This window comes from Puma concolor, chromosome B3, assembly GCF_028749965.1.
Source record: "Puma concolor isolate L17-30 chromosome B3, mPumCon1.1.hap2, whole genome shotgun sequence".
Taxonomy (NCBI): domain Eukaryota; kingdom Metazoa; phylum Chordata; class Mammalia; order Carnivora; family Felidae; genus Puma; species Puma concolor.
Window position 1 is genome coordinate 145,260,715 of NC_141672.1, and position 20,073 is coordinate 145,280,787.

Below are 20,073 nucleotides of genomic sequence, written 5' to 3' on the forward strand. Positions count from 1 at the left end.
CCACGAAGTAACTAGCCTAAGGACTCCCAGGTAGAAATGGAAGAGTGGGAGCTCAAACCCAGACAGCCTTCCTGCTCCAGAGCCCGAAGTCTCTACCAGATGAGAACAAGATTCCCAGCACCCTGATGTGTGCACTTCCTTCAGACTGACCCCAGAGCTCCTTACATAGTGAAGGAAGGGGTGGCTGAGTCAAAATACAGTCATGGCCTCAGGTGTGGCCATGCCCCTGTGCTCCCTGCCCACACTTGGCCATGCCTACAGGTAGAACAGGAAGAACAGTACCTCTGACTGGAAGGTGTCCACGATCCACAGGGTAGGATGTGGAAAGCAGCAGAGGTGGAGATATTAAATGACTCCGTTAAGTCTCCACAGCTGGTCACTGGCAGAAGTAGCAGGAACAAATAGGCAGCATTATCCATTCTCAGAGTCAACAAACAGCCTTTTGAGCCTAGCTATGCCTGGCACCGTCTCTGTAGTCAAGCCCAAGATTTACAATACAGGTTTTAAGTGTAACGGTAATTGGCCGGACTAAGTTTTAAACGCGTATGCTAGGAGGACAGGAGGGACCCTCCAGTCTTTTATATGCTCAGGTGCTCAGTGCTTCCACAGCAGGCAGAGAGCTGAAAGAACAAAAGACAGTGCTGGAAGAACATAATTTTTCCGGTTGCAAAAGATCAGGAGGGGGATTTACTGAGGAACTCAAGACCATGAGGTAACGTAAGCGCACGGTCTCTGCTAGACTTTTCCCATGCTCCGCGCAGAAGAAAGCATGTTCTTTGTTGTCGCTGTTGTTTATGTCTTTTAAAGTGGGACTTAAAAATGTGGATCAGCCCCTCCTTTCATCATACACAAATGTAAATTTAAAGTGGGTTAAAGATATAAACGTGAAAGGCATTACTGGAAATTTTCTAGAAGAAAATATTAGAATATTTTATTACCTCCGAGTATGGGTGAATTTTGTAAATAAGAAACAAAAACCACAGGACATAAAGGAAGATTGATAAATTTGGCCACATTGGAATTTAAAACTTTGATTTAACAAAAGATTTTTTTTAATTTAAAAAAACAAGTCATAGACTTGAAGGAGATATCAGCAATGTGAGATCTATAAAGGACTAGTTTCCAGAAGACATAAGAACTTCTACAATCAATGAGGAAAAAAAGACAACCCTATAGAAAAAAGGACAAAAGATGGGAATAGGCAATGGACAGAAACTGGAAACCCAAATGGCCAACAAACACATCACTAGATGTGTGCCCTCAGCAATAACCAGGGAAATGCAAATGAAACCACAGTGGATACCATTCACACCTCTCACACAGACCAAATGACAAAGTTTCACTATCCCAGTGGCAGGATCACCACCAGTGAGGGTATAAACTGGCTCCCCGACTTTGAGTTTTGTTTTTCCTTTCTACATGCTTTGAATTGAGGGATAACACGTATAGTATGGAATGCACAAATCTTAAGTGTACAGCTCATTAATTTTTTACCTACATATATACAGGTAACTATCACCCACATCAAGGCCTGGAATCTTTACAGAACCCTATACGGTTCCATCATGCTCTTCCCACTGTATACCTCACTCCTCGGGGTAACTGTTATTCTTACTGACTTCCTGACATTCATCCTGCCTGTTGTAGAATTTCATATAAGATTTGGTCTCTTCCCCTCAACGTGATATCTGTGCGATTCACCCATGTGGCCGCATGTGGCAATAGTTCAGTCCTCTGTATTGTTAAGTAGTATTCCTTGGTACGGCTATACCGAATTTGTTTCTCCATTCTCCTGCTGATTGGTATTTGAATTGTTTCTAGTTTGGGGACTCATGAACACAAGTGCTTTGACCATTCTTGACATCAAGTATAGCTCCTCTGGTGATTTGTGAAGCTGCAGGTGTGTAAGCTCTATGAGCCAGCGATTCTACTCCTAGGGAAACATAGAGAAATGTTTGCACGTGTTAAAGGAGACAGGAGTAAAAATGCCAATAGCTGAATCATGTATAATTGCAAAAATAAAATAACCACCTTAAATGCCCACCAGCAGGAGAATGGACCAATAAGTTGTGGTATAGTCATACAATGGAATATCATATATAAGGAAAAGTAAATGAAATAAAACCAGTTACAGAAACAGAAATGACTCAGAAATAATATTGAGTGAAAAAAGCAGGAGGAAGGATACACACATACTTTACGATGCCATTTATGTAAAAATTTAGGGGCGCCTGTGTGGCTCAGTTGATTAAGCATCCAACTCTTGATCTCGGCTCAGGTCATGATCTCATGGTTTGTGAGTTCAAGCCCCACACCAGGCTCCGTGCTGATGGTGCAGAACCTGCTTGGGATTATTCTGTCTCCTTCTCTCTGCCCCTCCCCTGCTTGTTCTCTCTCTCTCTCTCTCTCTCTCTCTCTCTCCCCTCCCCTCAAATAAAAAAACATAAAAAATAAAACACGTAGTACACTGTTATCACAAAGTACCATATCACATGTTGTTTAGGGACACATCCATATGTAGTAAAAGTACAAAACAAAAATGCATGGCATTGGTAAATGGAAAATTCCAAATCGGTGAGGAGGGAAGAGTCTGTGAAATGAGCATGAGAAGTATTGCCTGGATTGATAAATGTTTCAGTCCTTAAGGCCAGGAATCAGTACACCAGTGGTTGTTATTTTAGTCTTTAAACAGCACAGTTTTTGGGGGGGCGCCTGGGTGACTCAGTCAGTTGGGCATCTGACTTTGGCTCAGGTCACGATCTCGTGGTTCACGAGTCTGAGCCCCGCATCGGGCTCTGTGCTGACAGCTCAGAGCCTGGAGCCTGCTTCGGAGTCTGTGTCTCTCTCTCTCTCTCTCTGCCCATCCCTGTTCGTGCTCTTTCTCTCTCTCTGAAAAATAAACATGAAAAAAAAATAAATATCACACTTTTTCAAAGCAATGAGGGACAGAGATTATTAAAGGCAGAGGTGTGCTGGCAGACGTCTGACAATTGGCTGTGGGGAGGGCCAGCGATCTGCAGCATTCACCTCTTTCTGTGGCGTAAATACTCCCACCACAGCTGATTTCAAACTACCAGCGTGACACTACCCAGCTCACAGAATTCCTGGAGGCGTGACAGTCGGTGCTCTGAGCCAGCGCCAGCCTGCTCCAGCACAGCACTGACGCTGAATGTCAGAGCAAAGTGCTTGGAAGGCCAGAGACCAGAGCCCTGGCCGCCTCTAAGGACTTTTCCAACGCCCTAGGAGATGGGTCGGGGTTGGATTGTCTTCACGTGTGGCTGTAAAGTGAACCCCAAACAACAGCTTGAAACAACAAGAGTGTATGGCCTCGGACAATTTCTGCGGGTCAGGAATCCGAGGATGACTTAGCTGGGTGGTTCTGGCTCGGGATCCCCCCTGCCCCAGGGATGCAGCTGGGCTGTCCGCCAGAGCCGCAGTCATCGGAAGCTGTGCCTGGAGCTGCAGGTCTGCCTCGTGGCTCGCTCCAGCGGCCCCTGGCAAAGCCTCAGCCCCTAGTCACGTGGATCTCTCCACAGGGCTGCTGGCTTTAGCTCAAGACATGGCTCCCGGCCCTCTCCAGAGCAAATGACCAGATGGAGAAAGAGAGAAAGATGCGGGGATGGAGGCGCGCTGACTTGTATAACCTCATCTCAGAAAGGACGTACCGTCACTGCGGCAGTATCCCGGCTGGCGTGCACGCGCACGGAGCCTGATGGAAGGTAGGAGGCGATGGCCCGAGGGCGAGGATGCCAGGAAGCAGGGATCCCTGGGGGCCGTCCTGGAGGTCAGCGGCCACACTGATCACACTGAGGGCTGGTTGTCCTGAGCCACTTGTAAATGGGTCAGAGATGCCCGGGGTCTCGGCACCAGGAGAACCCAAGAGGCCCTGGGCTTGGTTTCCAGCTAAGGAAACCAAGTTTAGGGGTTTATTTGCGAGAACGCAGCTGCTCTTGTCAGGATCCCGGGGCCTCAGTCTGGCCTTGTCCTGGGGAGAAGGACCACGCCTCACCCTCTCCCACCCTCCCCTCCTCCGTGCCTTCCCTCTGCAGGTGCAGGTGCTGGGGTTCTGGCACATAAAGGCCTAGATCAAGGTCACCTTGCCCAAGCCCTGACGAGTTCCTTCTTTCCCAGAGCTGCTCCCTCACGTTCTCCCTCAGTTAAAGCAAGAAGACAACCCGGCTTATTTCCACATACACGGGGTGGTCGGTGCCTCTGCCACGGGGGGTGGTCGGTGTCCTCGTAGCCCCAGAGAGCAGCACAGGCCAGCACGTCGGCACTGCCCGACACAAGTCCACGCCGGCCTTCTGGGATCCCACTGACAACTGGAGTCTGGTGTCAGACCGTCTCGAAGCTCCGTGACCTCTGAGCAAAACAAAACACTGCCGCAAACCGGAAGGCAGCCTGAGGTGGGTGTGCCGTCACACTCAGTCTCTGGTTTACACGGGTTATTCATCAAATTGCACACTTGTGATCTGTACAATTTTCTACATGAATATTATGTTTACATTTACATTTCTCAAATAGTATTTTTTAAAACAGTCCCTTAAAAATACAGACAGGGACGTATGTGTCTTGCGTCTTCCCAGATCGCAGACAGAAGACAAGCATTCTTTCTTTCCAGGTACCAGGGAGAAGCTGGGAAGGTGTGTGGTTGCTAAAAGTTCCAGCATTCGGGATTCCCGCTCAGGGTTAGAGCTCCCCTTTCTCAGAGGCTGTGGGAGTCCGGGCTGTGAGCTCCTGGAGAGGGGTCAGGGGGTACACTTCCGGCTCCTAACAGAGTCCATCTGGGACCTTTGTTGCAAAGCACAGAATCGTTGGTAATTCTCTGATGGTCCTGTTCAAATTCCCTGGGAAACTGCTCTCACCTTCTTATGCTGTGGGCAGTGCTGATTCAGTGACAGAAATGAGAACAAGTCGACCATTCGAGTGGCCCTTGACTGGCAGATCAGTCCCATCTCCAAACCTGCAGTGACAAAAAACAGTGATCCCAGGGAGACTGTGGGGCTCCAAGGCTCCTCACGAAGCAGTGGCTGCAGCTGCTCTCTGGTGCCACGGAGCCCGGCAAGTCCCCAGAGACAGAGGCGGGGGTGTCCCCTGGGTGTCCCCTATGGGAGGATGGAACACCTGCCGCACCTGTCTTTACCCTGCAGAGACTCGCTCGGGGTCGGGGCAACAGGGCTGTGAGAAGATACCGCCAAGGGACAAGTCTGAAGCACAGAGGATCGGAAGCTGAGGCATCATGTCTCAAACTATCATTGAGTGTGTTCCTTGTAACCCAGGCAGTCACAGTGTTCGGGGGGGGGGGGGGAGGGGAGTGTTCCAAAGTCAGAACTGAGTTTGGGTAACACTTCCCTAGCCCCTTTGGGGATGGTTAGGTCACAGTGCAAATTGTCATGGTAAAGGCGCTGAGAAGGCCTGTGGGAAGTAACCTTGTTTCATTTAAACCCATTATTCTGAAACTTATTGATCACAGACTCTTGGTGTTGTTGTTGGAATACATGCTACTGTGTTGTTTTTTACACCTTTTGGGACCCCTGCTCACTCGGCCTCTTTCCTCACCAGGAAAGGCATCAAGGAGGGCCATGACCCTGACGACCACCTCCAGAAGGCTTGTCCTTCTGGGGCAGGGGCTCCCTCCACATCTTCACCGCACACGTGTATCCACAGAGCGACGGCATCTGCCACCGGGACCTTGTTAGAAATGCAGAATCTGGGGGCACCTGGGTGGCTCCGTCGGTTAAGCTTCCAACTTCAGCTCAGGTCATGATCTCATGGTTTGTGAGTTCGAGCCCCCCATCCGGCTGTCGGCTGTCAGTGCAGAGCCTGCTTCAGATCCTGTCTCCCTCTCTCTCTCTTGTACTCCCCCCACCCACACGTGTGCACTCTCTCTATGCAGGCTCTCAGGCCCCACCACAGACACTGATCAGAATCTGCATGTTAACGAAATCTGCAAGTGATCTGATGCTGGGCTGTTTGAGAAGCACTTTCCATCTCTTTCCTGTTCTTCCCCTTCCGGGAGGGCTGTTCGGGTCATCTCCCCAGCAAGGTGGGGGCTCCACAGTTGACATATTCTGAACTTCGCGCCTATGTTTGCGGAGTCCCCCACATTATGAGTCTCTCCCAAAGAGAGGCCCAGGAGGGAAATCCAGGGGGACCAATAATCACCGGAAAGGCCTTGCTTTTGCAGGACCAAGGAGTTCTTCCGGCTTGGCCTTCCCATCCCTGCTTGGATGTCTCTTCCGCACACATGCCTGGGGACTAAGGGATCGTCACCTTGGGGTACAACCAGAGTCACCTATGAGAGTCAGTCACAGCCGTCCCTAGAAAGTAATGATCTTTCACAAGGGTCACATGGTCACACTTAGCAGCTGTCTCCCCTGGATCCCCTCAGAAGGAAGGAAAGCTGAGCCAGCACGTAGGGAGAAGACACTTTATTGGGATGTTGCTGCAGAAATAGCTACAGAAAGCCGGGAAGACTGGAGGGAGCGGCTCCCCCAACACAGGCCGCTAGGGGACCCACAGGGCGGGGGAGGGGCTGCGGGGAGCCTGGTAGTGACTAGAGGGCAAGAGTCCCCCCCCCCCCCACCGATGCTCTCTGGCATGAGGAAACTGCTATGAGAGAGAGAGAGAGAGAGAGGAAAGACAAGTGGGGCTAACAGCCCAGATGTCATGAGGGAGAGAGAAGCAGGGGTCAAAGAGGTCACAGCCCTCGGGAATCACTGGGTCAGAGCCTGCACCACGTCCTTCACCAGCATGGTGCCGATCACCATCTTCTCGCTGTTGACGGTCAGCTGGGCAGCTCCAGTGGGCCGGGCGTCCAGGGTCAGCAGGACCAGGCTCCCACTGGTCAGCGTCCTCCCCGCAAATCTGCGGTGAGGGTAGAGGAAGGGTCTCAGCCTTTGGGCATGCGACCCTCCTGCAAAGCAGGCCTCCCTAAAGCCCGCCTCTCCCCTCTGCTGGGGGCTGAGTACCTGTACTCATCAGAGGCCCCACAAGGGACACGACCCAGGTTGGCAACGGCAGTCACTCTCTGCACCACGATGTGGTCATTCCGACAGGTGTCTGGCAGTGTGAGCTTCTCTGTGATCTCGCTCATGCCTGTCAGCTTTCCTGAGGACAGAGGTCGTGATGAGGGCGGAGGCCACACGGTCCAGAGGCTGGCTCCTGAGTCTGACCACGGGGTATCCTCACCAAGTTCTCCTCAGGCTGGCAGGTCTCATGCTAAGAGCAGGTGTGAACCTCTCTCTGTCTTGAGCAGGGGCTACTTTCCTCCTGGACCACACCCTCCTTTGGGAAGCCAGCCTCCCCACCCCACCCCACCCCACCCCACCCAGGGCTCTATCCGTGTTGTTGACCAAAGACTGACTTGGCACTTCCCCAGCGTCAGACATCCGGGCGACCATCCCCTTGGGAGGGAGGCACCAGTGGACATGGTGGCCAGTCAGCTTGAAGAGGAGCTCAAGGAGGCAACGGCTCCGTACCTGGCCAGGGCTCCCAACGCCCCCAGGCATCCACAACCTCTCCCCTACAGGGCTGACCTCTCCTCTCCACTCACACACTCTAGGCCAGCCATGCGACACCCTCTCTGCCCTCCTGCCACCTCCTCTTCAGCCCCTGTCCCCTCCCTGCTGCTTCCCCTCTCCTCCTTTTGAGAATGGACATCCCTCTCCTGCTGCCCCTGCCTCTCCTAATTCCAGACTAGTGACATTTCCTTGCCCCATCCCTTCACTCTCCCCATGTCCAAGTCTCCAAGTCCCTAAAAAGTCCCCTCTGGAAGCAAGACTCCCGCCTCATGCCACTGCCGTGCATCCCTCCCTTGCGTGGCCAAAGTCCTCCCAAGAGGGCTCCATTTCCCCAAGCCCTGGTCTCCTCCAACCCGCTGCAGATGGCCTCTGTCTCCCTGGGCGATGGCCTGCTCTCTGATGTGGGCAGCCTCCTGTCTGCTGGAGCTGAAGGTCTTGGGTCATCCTGGCCTGTGGACCACCCCAGGGCACCCTTGTGCCTTCTCATCTCTCCTGGTTTCCCTTCCACCTCTTACTCTGTTCCTTCTCTTCATCCCTCCCCTCCTCCTTCTCCGGAAGCATGCGGGTTTTCCACAAGGAAGTTCCTTGGCCTTCTTATCTTCCCACCCATCTCTCTGCCAGGGGGATCTGACTCATACTCACAGCTTTGGCTGTCACCTCCATCACCTCTGTACTCATGACTCTGGCCTAGAGGTGTTTCTGGGGCACAGACCTGCATCTTCAGTGGCTTATTAAACACCTCCTCCTGAATTTCCCAAATGCACCTCACAGTCCTCTTATCTGAAGCCAACCATGATCTTCCCTCCTCCCCTGCCTAACCCATTCCTCCTTCTTCCAGATCAGGGCTCGGCACATTACAGACCACAGGCCAGATCCAGCCTGCCAGCTGTACGGCCCACAGTGGTTTTTATGTTTTTAAAACACTGGGGGGAAAAATCAAAAGGTTAATATTTCGTGACATATGAAAATTATGTGAAATTCAAATTTAACTGTCCATAAATAGAATTTTATTGGAACACAGCCACGCTCGTTCATTTACACGTTATCTGGGGCTGTTTTGCGTTAATAGCAGCAGAGCCGAGTAATTGTAGCAGAGACCACGTGGCCCACAAAGCCTAAAACGTTTGCTTTCCGGCCCATTACGGAAAAAAGTTTGCCGAGTCCCGGTCTAGGGGAAGGGCACCGAGTTCTCCCTGCCATCCCCAAATACCTCCCTCTTCTCCTTCTCAGGGCAGCTGCCCACGGCTGCCCCCTTCCCCCTACCCACCCAGCCCTGCATTCCCTCTGCTGTGGCTCTCATCTGGTTCCCACCTTCTCTCACCAGATCTACTGCAATAGCCTTATAGTCACAGAATTTAGGCCAAGGTCACACACCAAGTGAGTGGCAGGGTCAGAATTTCAAGCCAGGACTCACAAAGCCCCATGTGTCTCCTGCTTAGGCTGTCCCGCCTCTGTTCCCCACTGCAGGCTCCCCCCAGTCCAGTCCTTGCTGTGGGTGCTGCCAGATCCCCCTTGCTGAGGCAGAGGCCTGAAGCTGGCCCCTTCCTCAGACACCTTTGGCGACCTCTGCACTGTTAGGAAAATGAAGTCTAACGAAGTCCTAATCTCTCTCACAGCCGAGGTGGACCTGATAACTTAACTTTGGTGACCCCTTCCAGCTCTGAAATTCTGGGACTGAAATGCTTTAGCACAGCATTCAAGACTTCCAGATGCTAGACCAAACATCTCATTTTCAGCTTTGTTCTTATTACCTCTGTGTACTACGGACTCCTAAGCTCCAAACCAAATTGTCTTTCTCCTCGGTTCCTGCAAACTTTCACCAACACGTACTCATGATATTTTCCCAAGCTGGAACGCAGGCCTAGAATTTTCTGCCTGGCTGAGTCCTGCTCTCTCCAAAGCTTCACTGAAGTGTCCCACCCTCTGTGAAGCCTTTGCCAGAGGCCCACACTCTGACGATGCTGAGGCCCTTCCAGCAGGACTGCACCATGAGCTTCCAGGGCCCCAGTGGGTGGTGCCGAGCCCCTCCCTGTCCACCCTGGGGAGCACTCACCCTGTTCCTTCTTGAACTCATTCTCGCTCATGAACACGGGGGCCATCAGCTCCCCAACGGGTGGCTGAATGGAGACGTAGAACTGCCGGGTTTGGGTACTGGGAAGGGTGGGGAGGAAACGGAGGGGGAGGAAATGAAGTGAGGCACCTTTTCCCCTCACCTCCCACTTTGGAGGCAACAAAGAGTGAGAGAAGATCTGAGAGCTTGGGATGACTTCTGAACCCAGCAGGTCATGATGTATCCCTGACATTCTGCCCCCTCCCCTCTCCAGCCCACCCTCCCACCCCACCCTGAGTTGGATACACACCACAGCTGGAAGTTGGCTGCCTGGGTTGAGTCACAGAAATTAATGCCCATTACAGCAGTGACAGATTCTCCGGGTGCCAGTGACTCTGCAGTGGTATGGGGCAGGGAAAGGGGGACAGGGAAAGATACTGTCACCTGATAGGTCTGGAACCCAGACCCATTCTCTCCTCCACTGCCAGAGCTGACCACCCCTCTATGCACTCCTGGCTTTCTAGGTCCCTGGAGTATTTCCTGGTTTTCTTCTGAATTCTAAATACCCTTTTCCCACCCACCCTTACCTCATGTAAGTCAGTCCTGAAACAACCAAGGCCCATACTGTCTGCCTCAAGCACCTTCTGCCCTGATACAAACGTGCTTGTTTCCTAGTTTGTACTATCTACAAGGGCACGATCATGTTAGATGCCCTCTTTGAGCCCTCATGGCCTGGCCTGGCACCGAGGGGGCATCAGCAGCCACAGAAAGACTGACACTGCCCAGGAGCCCCCTCCTCCAACATTTCCAAGGCCCTCCGTACCGATTTCAGGGAACTCCTGGATGCTGATGCCGGCGGGCAGTTTGGGGGTGCCCACGTGCAGGCCCTTGATGGGGGTATCAGAGCTGTTGGAGAAGTGGATGTGCACAGATACCATGTGGGGGTCCCCAGAGAAAGGCTGGCGACTGAAGGTGTAGTCCACGGCCAGCCCCTCACCGGCTACACGGTGCAGCAGCTCCTGCCTCCCAACACCTACCACTGGACTCAGCAGCTGGAGGGGTGGAGGAGGGCCAGTATGGAAATGAACAAGGAGAGAGCCTGTCCCTGCCTTGTCCTCACCTGGGGTCACCCAGCAATGGGGACTCAAAGCTATCCCCTACATCACACCCCTCCTCCACACACACAAATCCACACTGTAAGATGCACCCCAGACATGTGTCCCTCCCCCATCCCACTCACTGAGGGCACCAGCGGGGAGTCTGTGAGCGTCAGGCCCTCCAGGTCAGTAGCCAGACTGGTGGACACGATCGTGGGGGGAGACACAGGCTGGACACTGGGAGGGGTGACTGTGGGAGCAGATGAGGAAGGCTACGATGAGGGAGGCAACGTGGAATCGGCTTGGATTGAGCAGGGAACCCAAAGCTCAGGGAAGGAGATGGTTCAGCACCATGGACAGCGAAGCACGTGGCATCCTGGGGGCTCTTATGGGAACACCAGGTCCTGTATCCCAACCCCACACCTGGGGAGGCTGTCCCTCCGCCCTCTTGGCCCCAAAAGTGTGTTCCGTCTGCTCCCCTTACCCCAGAGCCCTGGGGAACCTAATCCAGAGCTCCTAGGGACCTTCCTAAGCCACCTTCCCAAGGTCTTCCCCCAGTGACTTCTACCCAAACTCACAATCCTCTAGGTCAAGCAGGGAGATCTCCTTGGCTACCGGGGCGCTTTTGCCACTGGGAGGCTGAAAGACAAAAATGGGATACAGGTGCAGGAGGAGAGCACCTGGCCTGTTCTGGGTTGGGTAGATGATACCATGGTCTATTCTAGATGGTTGGGGAGGTGACTGGCCTGCCTCAGGATGTGGGAAAGCCCCTGGCCCATGAGCCCACCCCCCTCTCTGCCCCAAGGCTCTCACTGTTTTTTTCCTCCAAGAGGCAGGTTCCACCTGCTCCTCCTCCGTCTCTGATGTTCTCTCAGATTCTGATGAGCCACTGCTGGAATCGCTGTCCTCCTCTGAGGATGAACCTTCTCCCTGTCCCTCGGGCACCTTCTTCCTTTTCTTCATCTTCCTCTTCTCACCTTCCTCCTCACTCTGTTCACTGGAGGAGACGGGGTGAATGGGGCTCAGGCCCGGCCCGGACACACCTGCCCTCACCTCACAAAAGAGCAGGAAAAGACCAGGAAAGTGGGGGGAGGGGAGGGAGCCTGAGCCAGTAGAGCCCAGCTGGGCTCCTACGTCTAGGCTCCAGTGAGAACTCTAAACAGGCCTGGGTCCCTGGTCCCCCAATGCTTCTCCCTGCTGTTCCCATGAGGGGGCAGGCTCAGCACAGAGACCCCCTGTGGCCAGCCACAGCAGCCATCATGGGAGTGCACTGGGGGTCGGAAGGCCCCACCAGATCAGGGGCTCTTAGAGTGGCTAAGGCTGAGCATTCCCCCTCCTTTTCCAGAGGAGACCCCTGAACCCCACCAGCCACCTGGCTGGCTCCCCTCTTACCTCTCACTGCTCCTCCCCTTCTCTTCCTCCTGGTCTTCACTATCAGACTCACTGCTGGACTCCCCAGAGCCGCTCTCACTGCTGCCCTTACTGTCCGAGGCACTCTCGGACTCGGGGTCTGTGGAGGAACTGTCTCAGACGCCCTCCCTGGGTGCAGACCTCCTTGGGTCCAGAGCAGGTGCCCTGGGGTCCCAGCTTGACTCAGCACTGAAGCTGCAGCCCCCTGAGCTGCCCCTGGCCCCAGATGCCAACCGGGCCAACCGGGACGCAGGTGGGTGTGGATGGCACGTGCAATCCCTCAGGACCACCGACTCACACACAGATGCACACAAACTGGTGCGTGCCCCCGTGGGCACATGAGGCCATGTGAAGCACACAGAGTCCCCAGCTCTGCCCTCTCCTCACCGCTGTCTGCAGACTCTGTGGGGCCTGACTCCCCCTCTGAGTCAGAATAGAAGGGTTTCTCCTTCTCCTTCCTCTTCTCTCGATTGGAGCACTTGGTCCATTCTGGTACCTGGAAGTGGGGGTGGGGGGAGAGGAGCATTGAATCATGGCTGGGGAGGAGGAAGGAAAGCACAGGGCCTCTTTGCCTCTCACCCTGCCTCTTCTTGGGCCCTGCTTGGCCCTGTCTCCAAGAGGGAATGATGAGGTGGAGGGGAGGGGCAGCACAGGGTACGAGAGAGAGCACTGCACACAGAGCAGAGGGCACACGGCACACGGGCGGGGGGACCTCCGTGTATTCGCCCAACAGGCCCACGTGGGTCTCGATAAGGGACAGATCTTCTTCCTGCATGGGGGGAGGGTGTCAGGAGGGCTGGGCCAGCACGGCCAGGGCTCTCTGCTACCTGTGCCCCCCCGCCCCCATACACACAATTGAACCCTTCACCCCGCCGACCTCCACGTTCCGCACAGATGGGTCTGGAGCCTCCTCTGGCCAGTCTGGGAGCTCCTGGTAGCCTGTGGCCTTGGCATTGAGCAGGTGGGACAGCGAGCCCAGCTGGAAGTGGTCCCGGTCTGGGGGTAGGGTTAGAGGTCAGGCCAGGAGTAGGTGTTAGGAAATGTCCTGGGAGTTGTCTCCCAGGTGGGGTGGTGATTCTGGCTGGGATCCCTTATCGAGGTAGACAAAAGGGGTGGGTGTGTCCTGTACGGGTTCCTCCACCTTCAGGAAGATAGGCCAGAGGGTCAGGTTGTCTGGCCTGGCTCAATCAGGAGCTGAGGTATGGGGCAGGTGGGGCTGCGAGGGAGGGTAGGGGGATGGTGTGGGGAGAGGCTGCAGGCCCATCTATTTGGTTCTGCCTAACGGGGAAGCAGACATGTGAGTGAGGCTTCTCTTCCAAGGCAGCGGGGGCTGTGTGCTTCAGCATGGCCAGGCTTGGGAAGGAGGCCTAGATGGTATGAGGATAGCACCTGTGAAGAAGAGGCTGGCCAGGCTGGGGCGAGGAGGGCAAGGCAGCCTGGTCAGGCCCCGTGGGGAGAGGTGAGCAGTCTGAACGGGAGTGGGAAGAAGTCAAGGCCAGAGGTCCAGCCTGTGTATTGGAGACTTGTGAGCGGGGATGGGTTGGGAAGGAGAAAGGGACTTCCTCCCTCCTGGCAGACGTTCAAATCCGCCCCATCCCTCAGAATTTCCCTGTTCCTGAGGTCCAGGGAAGAGAAAAAAAATGAACAAAAAGACACCCAGGAGAACCGAGCTTTGTAAGGGAGCCAGGTCCCCTTCAGGATTCCGAGGTCCAGGGAGCCAGCTGGCGGACTGTCCCCTCCCAGCCTCTCTCAGGGCCCCTATCACAGGACACGAGCCCAAGGACAGAGGCAAGGCTGAAGGCCCAGCCTTTGGGCAGAGCTCCAGTGGCAGCCCAGAGCACCGGCAACTTTCTCAGGACTCTTAACAAATCTATACCTCTCCTCTGAATGCTGTTTGACTTCCCACCTTCCGGGGTCCTTGGTATTTAAATCTGGATACATAGTGCTGGCTCAGGGAGGGAGGTGGACGGGGGCGCCAGACAAGAGAGGAGCAGGAGCCATGCTGGCTGGGAGGGCAGGGACTCAGGTGAGATGATGCTGGTGGTGGTTGTGGGTGGGGGCGGGGGGTGGGGTGAGGGGCAGAGAGACTGGCATTTCTCCCGAAGTCCTGGTGTCTGGCTAAGACTGGGACCTCAGGGGGAAGATCTGGGTATGGGGTCCTGGCCAGTTCCCCTCCTTCCCACCCCGCCTCCCCCACCCCCCGCCCCTGGAGGTTACCCTTGACTTCAGCTCCCACCTTTGAAGGATGACTCCAACACTGGGGCTGGTTTGGGTGCCAGGAAGAGCTTCTTGGCATGGCGGCTGAGGGCCCCACCCTGCTCCGAGGGGACGATCAGCTGCCGGGTGAAGCGCGCTCGGTCACGAATGTCATAGTTCTGGTCGTACTTGGCCAGACTCAGCACATACTGGGTCAGCAGCTTGGTCTGGGGGACAAGAGGTGGGTCAGCAGCGGTCAGAGACAGCGGGGACACAGGGGGCCCTGCAGCAGATTCTGTAAGCCCCCACCTCAAGCGGTGTCTCTCTCCCAGCTGACGGGCGGCTGCCTCCACCCTCTTCCTCTCCCACCTGCCCTCCCTTCATCCTGCCTTTCCTCTCCCCTCCCTGGCCCTGACTCCCGACCCCAGCTTTGACAGCTGCCGGGGGCCTGGTGAGAGAGGTCGCCCCTTTGCAATCTCCTCCCTCTTGGCCGTGAGCTCCATTCTTCCTGAGTCCGTGGTCCCCACTGTCCCAGGCCTAGCTCCTACCCCACTCCAGGGAGGGCCAGCCTCTTTACTTTAGGATGCTAGGGTGAAAGGAGGTCTAGAGCATTCTGCTGGAAATCTCACAGTTCTCAGCCTCCACCACACAGAGGAAAAGTAGACAACAGAAGGAGTTGGCGGGGGGCACATGGGGATCCCATCGGTAGGGGCTGTCCTCATGCCCATTGATCCACGTGGTACATTCTGAGCAGCCCAGAGTCTCAGAGGCCATGACCTCCCCTGAAAGGTTCTAGAGAGCAAACTGCCTATGGGTCCACTGTCTGCAATCAAGGCAGCCACATCCTAGGACCCCAAATCTTGATTTCTGCCTTGATCCTGGCCTGCTCTAACCTGCCTTTATGACATGACAGGTAGCAGCTGTCATTCTAGCTCTGTGTGCTATGTAAGGAGCTTCACACGATCCCGTGTAATGTCCACAACTCTCCCGAGAGGTATGTGCAATTGCTCCCACTTACAGAGAAGCAGAGTCAGAAGTGACTTCTCTCAGATTAAGGAGCCAGTCACTGCTGCTTCTAGACCTGGGCCCGCCTGAGCCAGCAATCCACCTGCTTCCCGATACTGCCTACCTGCTGACATAGGGGGCTGCCCCATCCGGGTCTCCACCAAGCACATGCATCTCATGTCCGCGCAGCCAGAGTGCCTGGGGTAGCAGGACCCAAAGGAGGAGTCTGGAACCAACCTTGGTCTTCCTGAGGTTTATGGACATCCAGCCATTGGACATGGCTGATTCGGGTAACCCAGGGGGAGCGTCAGAAAGACGTCCAGGAGGGGTTTAGCCCCCAGACGCTGACCCAGAATCAGAGCTGCTGCTGTGGCAAAACTAGAGAGCCACTGTGACTCTCAGGTACCTACAACATGGCCCGCAGGGATCTCAGTGGCCTCGCCTTCAGCTCAGTCCCGTCCAACAATAGGAGCACCTGCAACACTGTTCCCATCACAGGAAAGTACTCTCAACTCCATACTCTCCCACGTAGGACACCTCGCAATGGACTTCATCACAGACCTTCCCCTCCCTGGGCCAGACATCGTTTGACTAGTCATGGCGGGCAGAGGTCCTTATCAACATGGTCTGATATCAAGATGCTGCCGATTCCCCTCTACAGACTTCCCAGCCGGCTGATCAGACATTCTCCCTCCCCCAAGTCCTTGGCTAGTTCTGGAAAGAAGTGTTAAAGATCTGCCTCCATCTGTGCACAGACTTAAATGCATATCAGCAGTCAACATAGGAAGGGGCTGGTTCACCCACAACACTGCAGCATTTGCTTATAACAGTTCATTACGCTTCTCCATCCCAAGAACCCATTCACCAGAAATGATGGCATCCAGTCTGCACCACCCAGACCCTCACCTCGTTCAGCCAGGATGTGCAGGATTTATGGGTGGCTCAAGAGGGCCTGTGAGACACGCTTCAGTGCACCAAGAACAGAACAAGTTTCCTACGACTGGTGGGAATTCTTCCAGGGGAGAATTTTAAGTGAGGAACATGGACTCCTTTTTTTTTTTTCTTTCTTTCTTTTTTGATATTTATTTATTTTGGGGGAGAGTACAAGTGGGGAAGGGGCAGACAGAGGGGGAGAGAGGATCTAAAGCGGGCTCCGCGCTGACAGGCTGACAGCAGCGAGCCTGATGTGGGGCTCGAACCGACGAACCGTGAGATCATGACCTGAGCCGAAGTTGGCCCCTCAACCGGCCCGAGCTACCCAGGTGCCCCACATGGGCTCCTTTTCAAGAACTGATGCCAACATACCTGCTACCTTGTAACCACCTGTTAAATCATACTGGGAAAGTGGCTCTTCAAAAACCTGAACCAAAATACATCCTGACCTCACATATAAAAACAAGCTCTAGGGGCGCCTGGGTGGCTCAGTTGGTTGAGTGACCGACTCATTCCTACCACCCAAAGGAACTGCATCCAGCCACCAACCAGCTCGGAAGCGAACCGTTCCCTGCAAAGCCCCCAGTGAGAGTCCAGCCTCTACCAAAAGGTCAGCCACAGCCTTCAGAAGACCTAGTGAAGATAGGCCTAGACTCTCGGCCCACAGAAGTCACGAGAAAATAAGCATGTCGTTCTAAGCCACTAAGTTTATGCTAACTTACTACACAGCAAGAGAAAACTATGATGGATTAAAAAAATACAAAAATAGAAAATAAATCTAGAGGAAATTATATGGGAAGTATTTAATTGACACATGAATGGGGAAACAACTTTGTAAATACGAAGCTATCGGAAACAGAAATGAAAAAATTAACACATTAAAGGAGACACAGATGTGCAACTTCTGGATGACTATATACAGGGACCAGAAATGTTTCCTAAGGCTAAGGAAATAGATTATAAGATTGATGGTGGTCTTTTCTAAGTGGTAGACCTATGGCTAATTTAAACTTTTAATTATTATTTTTCTGGGTTTTCCAAACGTGTTATGATGACCATGCATTACGCTTATGATATTTTTTTAAAAAGTTAACCTTTTTTTTTTTTTTTAATTCTGCAGAACTTTATCAAAACATTCCATCCACTACAGATTTGAACCCCCACCAGGCTCCCACCAGGCCTCCTCCCACACATCTCACCTGACATACAAAAAGCAAACTCACGCCCAAAAGAACTCCAGGCAGTTGCCCCCAGGTGCCACACCCCCAGGTGCTATAATGACCACCTTCACATCAAGCCTTCTGTCAGTCCATCTATTATCAGAGCTTTTGTGACCTCTGGCCTGGAACCGGATTATCCGCTGAATCAGAGCGGGGCAGAACTTCATCTTGGCCACCGCCCAGGCCTCAGCCTGAGCCGGGATCTGGTATGTGCTGGGGGTCAGTAAGCTGGGAATGACTGGGATTGCTGTGGCCCGTAGCAGGCCCGGAATGTCACCCATAATACTGGCAGGGGGAAGCATCACCACTGTTTTGCAAGAACATCCTCCCAGAATGCCAAGGATTCCCTTTTCTCCACCACGCTGAGAACAGGCTGGGAAGCAAAAACGGAAAAAGGGAGGGTGGGAGAAAGGAGAAAACTCTCTTTATTGAATCCAAGAACCACTCTAAAGGGCCTGTGCCTGGGAGGACCCACCTTCAGATAAAGGGTGCCTGGAGGTCAGTATCCATTTGCCTGAACAGCCTACCCTGGGTGCCCTGTTGGGGCTGGGACCCCTGTGGCCTGTCGAGGAGAAGGGTTCAGCTGAACGCACCTGAACTCTCTGTGCCAACCCTGATGACGGTTCTCACTGCTCTGCGTTATGTACTGTTCTCCCTACTTGGCTGTGAGCATTCGGAGGTCAGTAAACATGTCTCGCTGATGGCCACTATCCCAGGACACAGCTCAGTGCCAGGCATATAACTCACAGGTCAGCACTCAGGAAATACACGCCAGATAAAGCAATGAAAAGGTGAACACACAGCTAAGAGTGACAACTCGGGGAAACGCCGCGTGGGCACACCCAGACTCATGAGAACACGCGGACATCACACATCGCCACTCTGGGGCTCAGGATTCCTGCTGGGTCCTCAGCCTAACTGGGTGGCTCCCCGCCCATACGGCTACATCTTTTCAAATGTTCCTCCCACCTGTTACTTCCTCCCCTCTGAAGAAAGGAGGCACACCAATATTTGTTCAGTGACTGAATGCTTCCCCACAGCCTTTTTGCAACCTGCTTCGCCCACGATACTGATGCTGGCAGACTAGGTCCCTCATTGCTCCCATGGGTGACTGGTGCCTATTCCAACTCCCGATGAGTATCCCAGCCTGTGATGGCCCTGCCTCCCCAGCTCGAGTCCCTGGGCCCACCCTTGTCACCATGGATCAAAGGAAACACTGAAGAAGCACAGGTGCCCCCATCCAAAGACTCCATGGGACGACAAAGAGGCCACCTGCAGGCCAGCAGGGACGTCACAATCTCCAGGGTGTAGCCAAACTGCTGACCCCAGCCACCTGCGCAGATACTTTGCTCCACAGGTTGCCAAACTTTTTCTAGAAAGGGCAGAGAGTAACTATTTTACGCTTTGTGGACCATATAGACTCTTGCAACTAGTCAACTCTGCTGTTGTGGCACAAAAGCATCCATAGACAATAAATGAATGAATGAAGATGGCTGTGTCCCAATAAAACTTTATTTACAAACACAGACAGCAGGCTGGATTTGGTCCACGGGCGATATAGTTTGCCAGCCTCTACTTCCCTTAACTGAGCGGGGCAGTGAGTGTGGGGATGGTCATGGCCCTTGGTGTCTCCAACCCCTGTAAGCTCTGCACGTTACACTTAATTCTTAGGAGAATCTCCTGGGACCATCTCAGGAGTTCACCCAAGAAGCTTCTTATATCCTGATATTCCAGCTTAGTGGAGCCATGCCCTTGGCTATGCAGAGATTTGCCCTCATATCCCTGGCACAGACTGGCCAAAAATCACCAAGCTTTGGGAGTAAGGACAGATCACATCTCGTGGAACACATGTTCTCCCACCGGCGCGTGTCATCGCTGGCTCCTCCCTCGCTCCCACTCAGCTGTGGTTCTTTAGGGCCCCATTGTTCCAAAGGCAGCAGGTAGGAACACTCCCACAGGTGGACTGGAGGTCACAGCCCCGTAGGAGAGCCTCTTCACCTGTGGCCACCACCCCCACCCAGCCCTTGAGAGTAGCCATGGACACGGGGACACTGGTTATCGGGAGAGACCAGACGTTTGCCCTGAACTCTCTCATCAGAAAGAGAGGCTGGAGTTCACACCTACCTGGTGAGGGTCCACTGACTCCTCCCTGGGCCATTTCTGGGGCCCGGCGTGTTTTAGGGGGCATCTCTCAAGCCTTACCTGCTTAGAGTTAGTCAGGTAGAGCTTGGCTGCCAGGTTGATGATCTGCAGCTTGACGATGTCCTCCTCTGCCGTGAAGGACTTGGCCATCTTTCTCAGGACGTCAGGCGCGATCTTGGGGACGTGCTCGCAGTACTCGCCGATGAGCCACAGGATGCTGGCCCGGGCCATGGGCACCTGTGGGTGCGTAAGAGGAGTCAGGACTGGGGCTCGTGTGGAGATGTGGGTGGGCACGTGGCCTGCCAGGGAAATGGCATTCCTCCCGTGTGTGCTGGGCCAGTAACTGCAGGGTTCACACCCCTGTCCCGTGGGACAGACTAGAAGGTGAACGTTTCCTAAGCAGCATCCCCCCTCTGCCCTGGGGGTTCGCTAGCAAGCGCAGAGCTTCCAAACCCCAAAGTCCGTCCTGGTTTTGTCTAAAAGACCGATTTCCTAGA

General features: G+C 54.0%; 1 protein-coding gene across 3 annotated transcripts in view; it reads right to left on the reverse strand.

Annotated features, from left to right (window-relative positions):
* Positions 1-6,416: 6,416 nt before the first annotated feature.
* Positions 6,417-20,073, reverse strand: part of AP3B2 (adaptor related protein complex 3 subunit beta 2) — a 34,228-nt gene continuing 20,571 nt past the window's right edge. For all 3 annotated transcript variants that reach the window (XM_086711664.1, XM_086711663.1, XM_086711662.1), the window contains exons 14-26: positions 19,637-19,813; positions 14,317-14,503; positions 12,958-13,076; positions 12,468-12,576; positions 12,063-12,180; positions 11,484-11,667; positions 11,249-11,309; positions 10,814-10,920; positions 10,397-10,625; positions 9,884-9,968; positions 9,577-9,674; positions 6,972-7,110; positions 6,417-6,867 (exon numbers count right to left, since the gene is read on the reverse strand). In XM_086711664.1, coding sequence (XP_086567790.1) covers positions 6,717-6,867; positions 6,972-7,110; positions 9,577-9,674; positions 9,884-9,968; positions 10,397-10,625; positions 10,814-10,920; positions 11,249-11,309; positions 11,484-11,667; positions 12,063-12,180; positions 12,468-12,576; positions 12,958-13,076; positions 14,317-14,503; positions 19,637-19,813 — 1,764 coding nt within the window. In that variant the 3' untranslated portion in view covers positions 6,417-6,716. The remainder of the gene's footprint in view (positions 6,868-6,971; positions 7,111-9,576; positions 9,675-9,883; positions 9,969-10,396; positions 10,626-10,813; positions 10,921-11,248; positions 11,310-11,483; positions 11,668-12,062; positions 12,181-12,467; positions 12,577-12,957; positions 13,077-14,316; positions 14,504-19,636; positions 19,814-20,073) is intronic.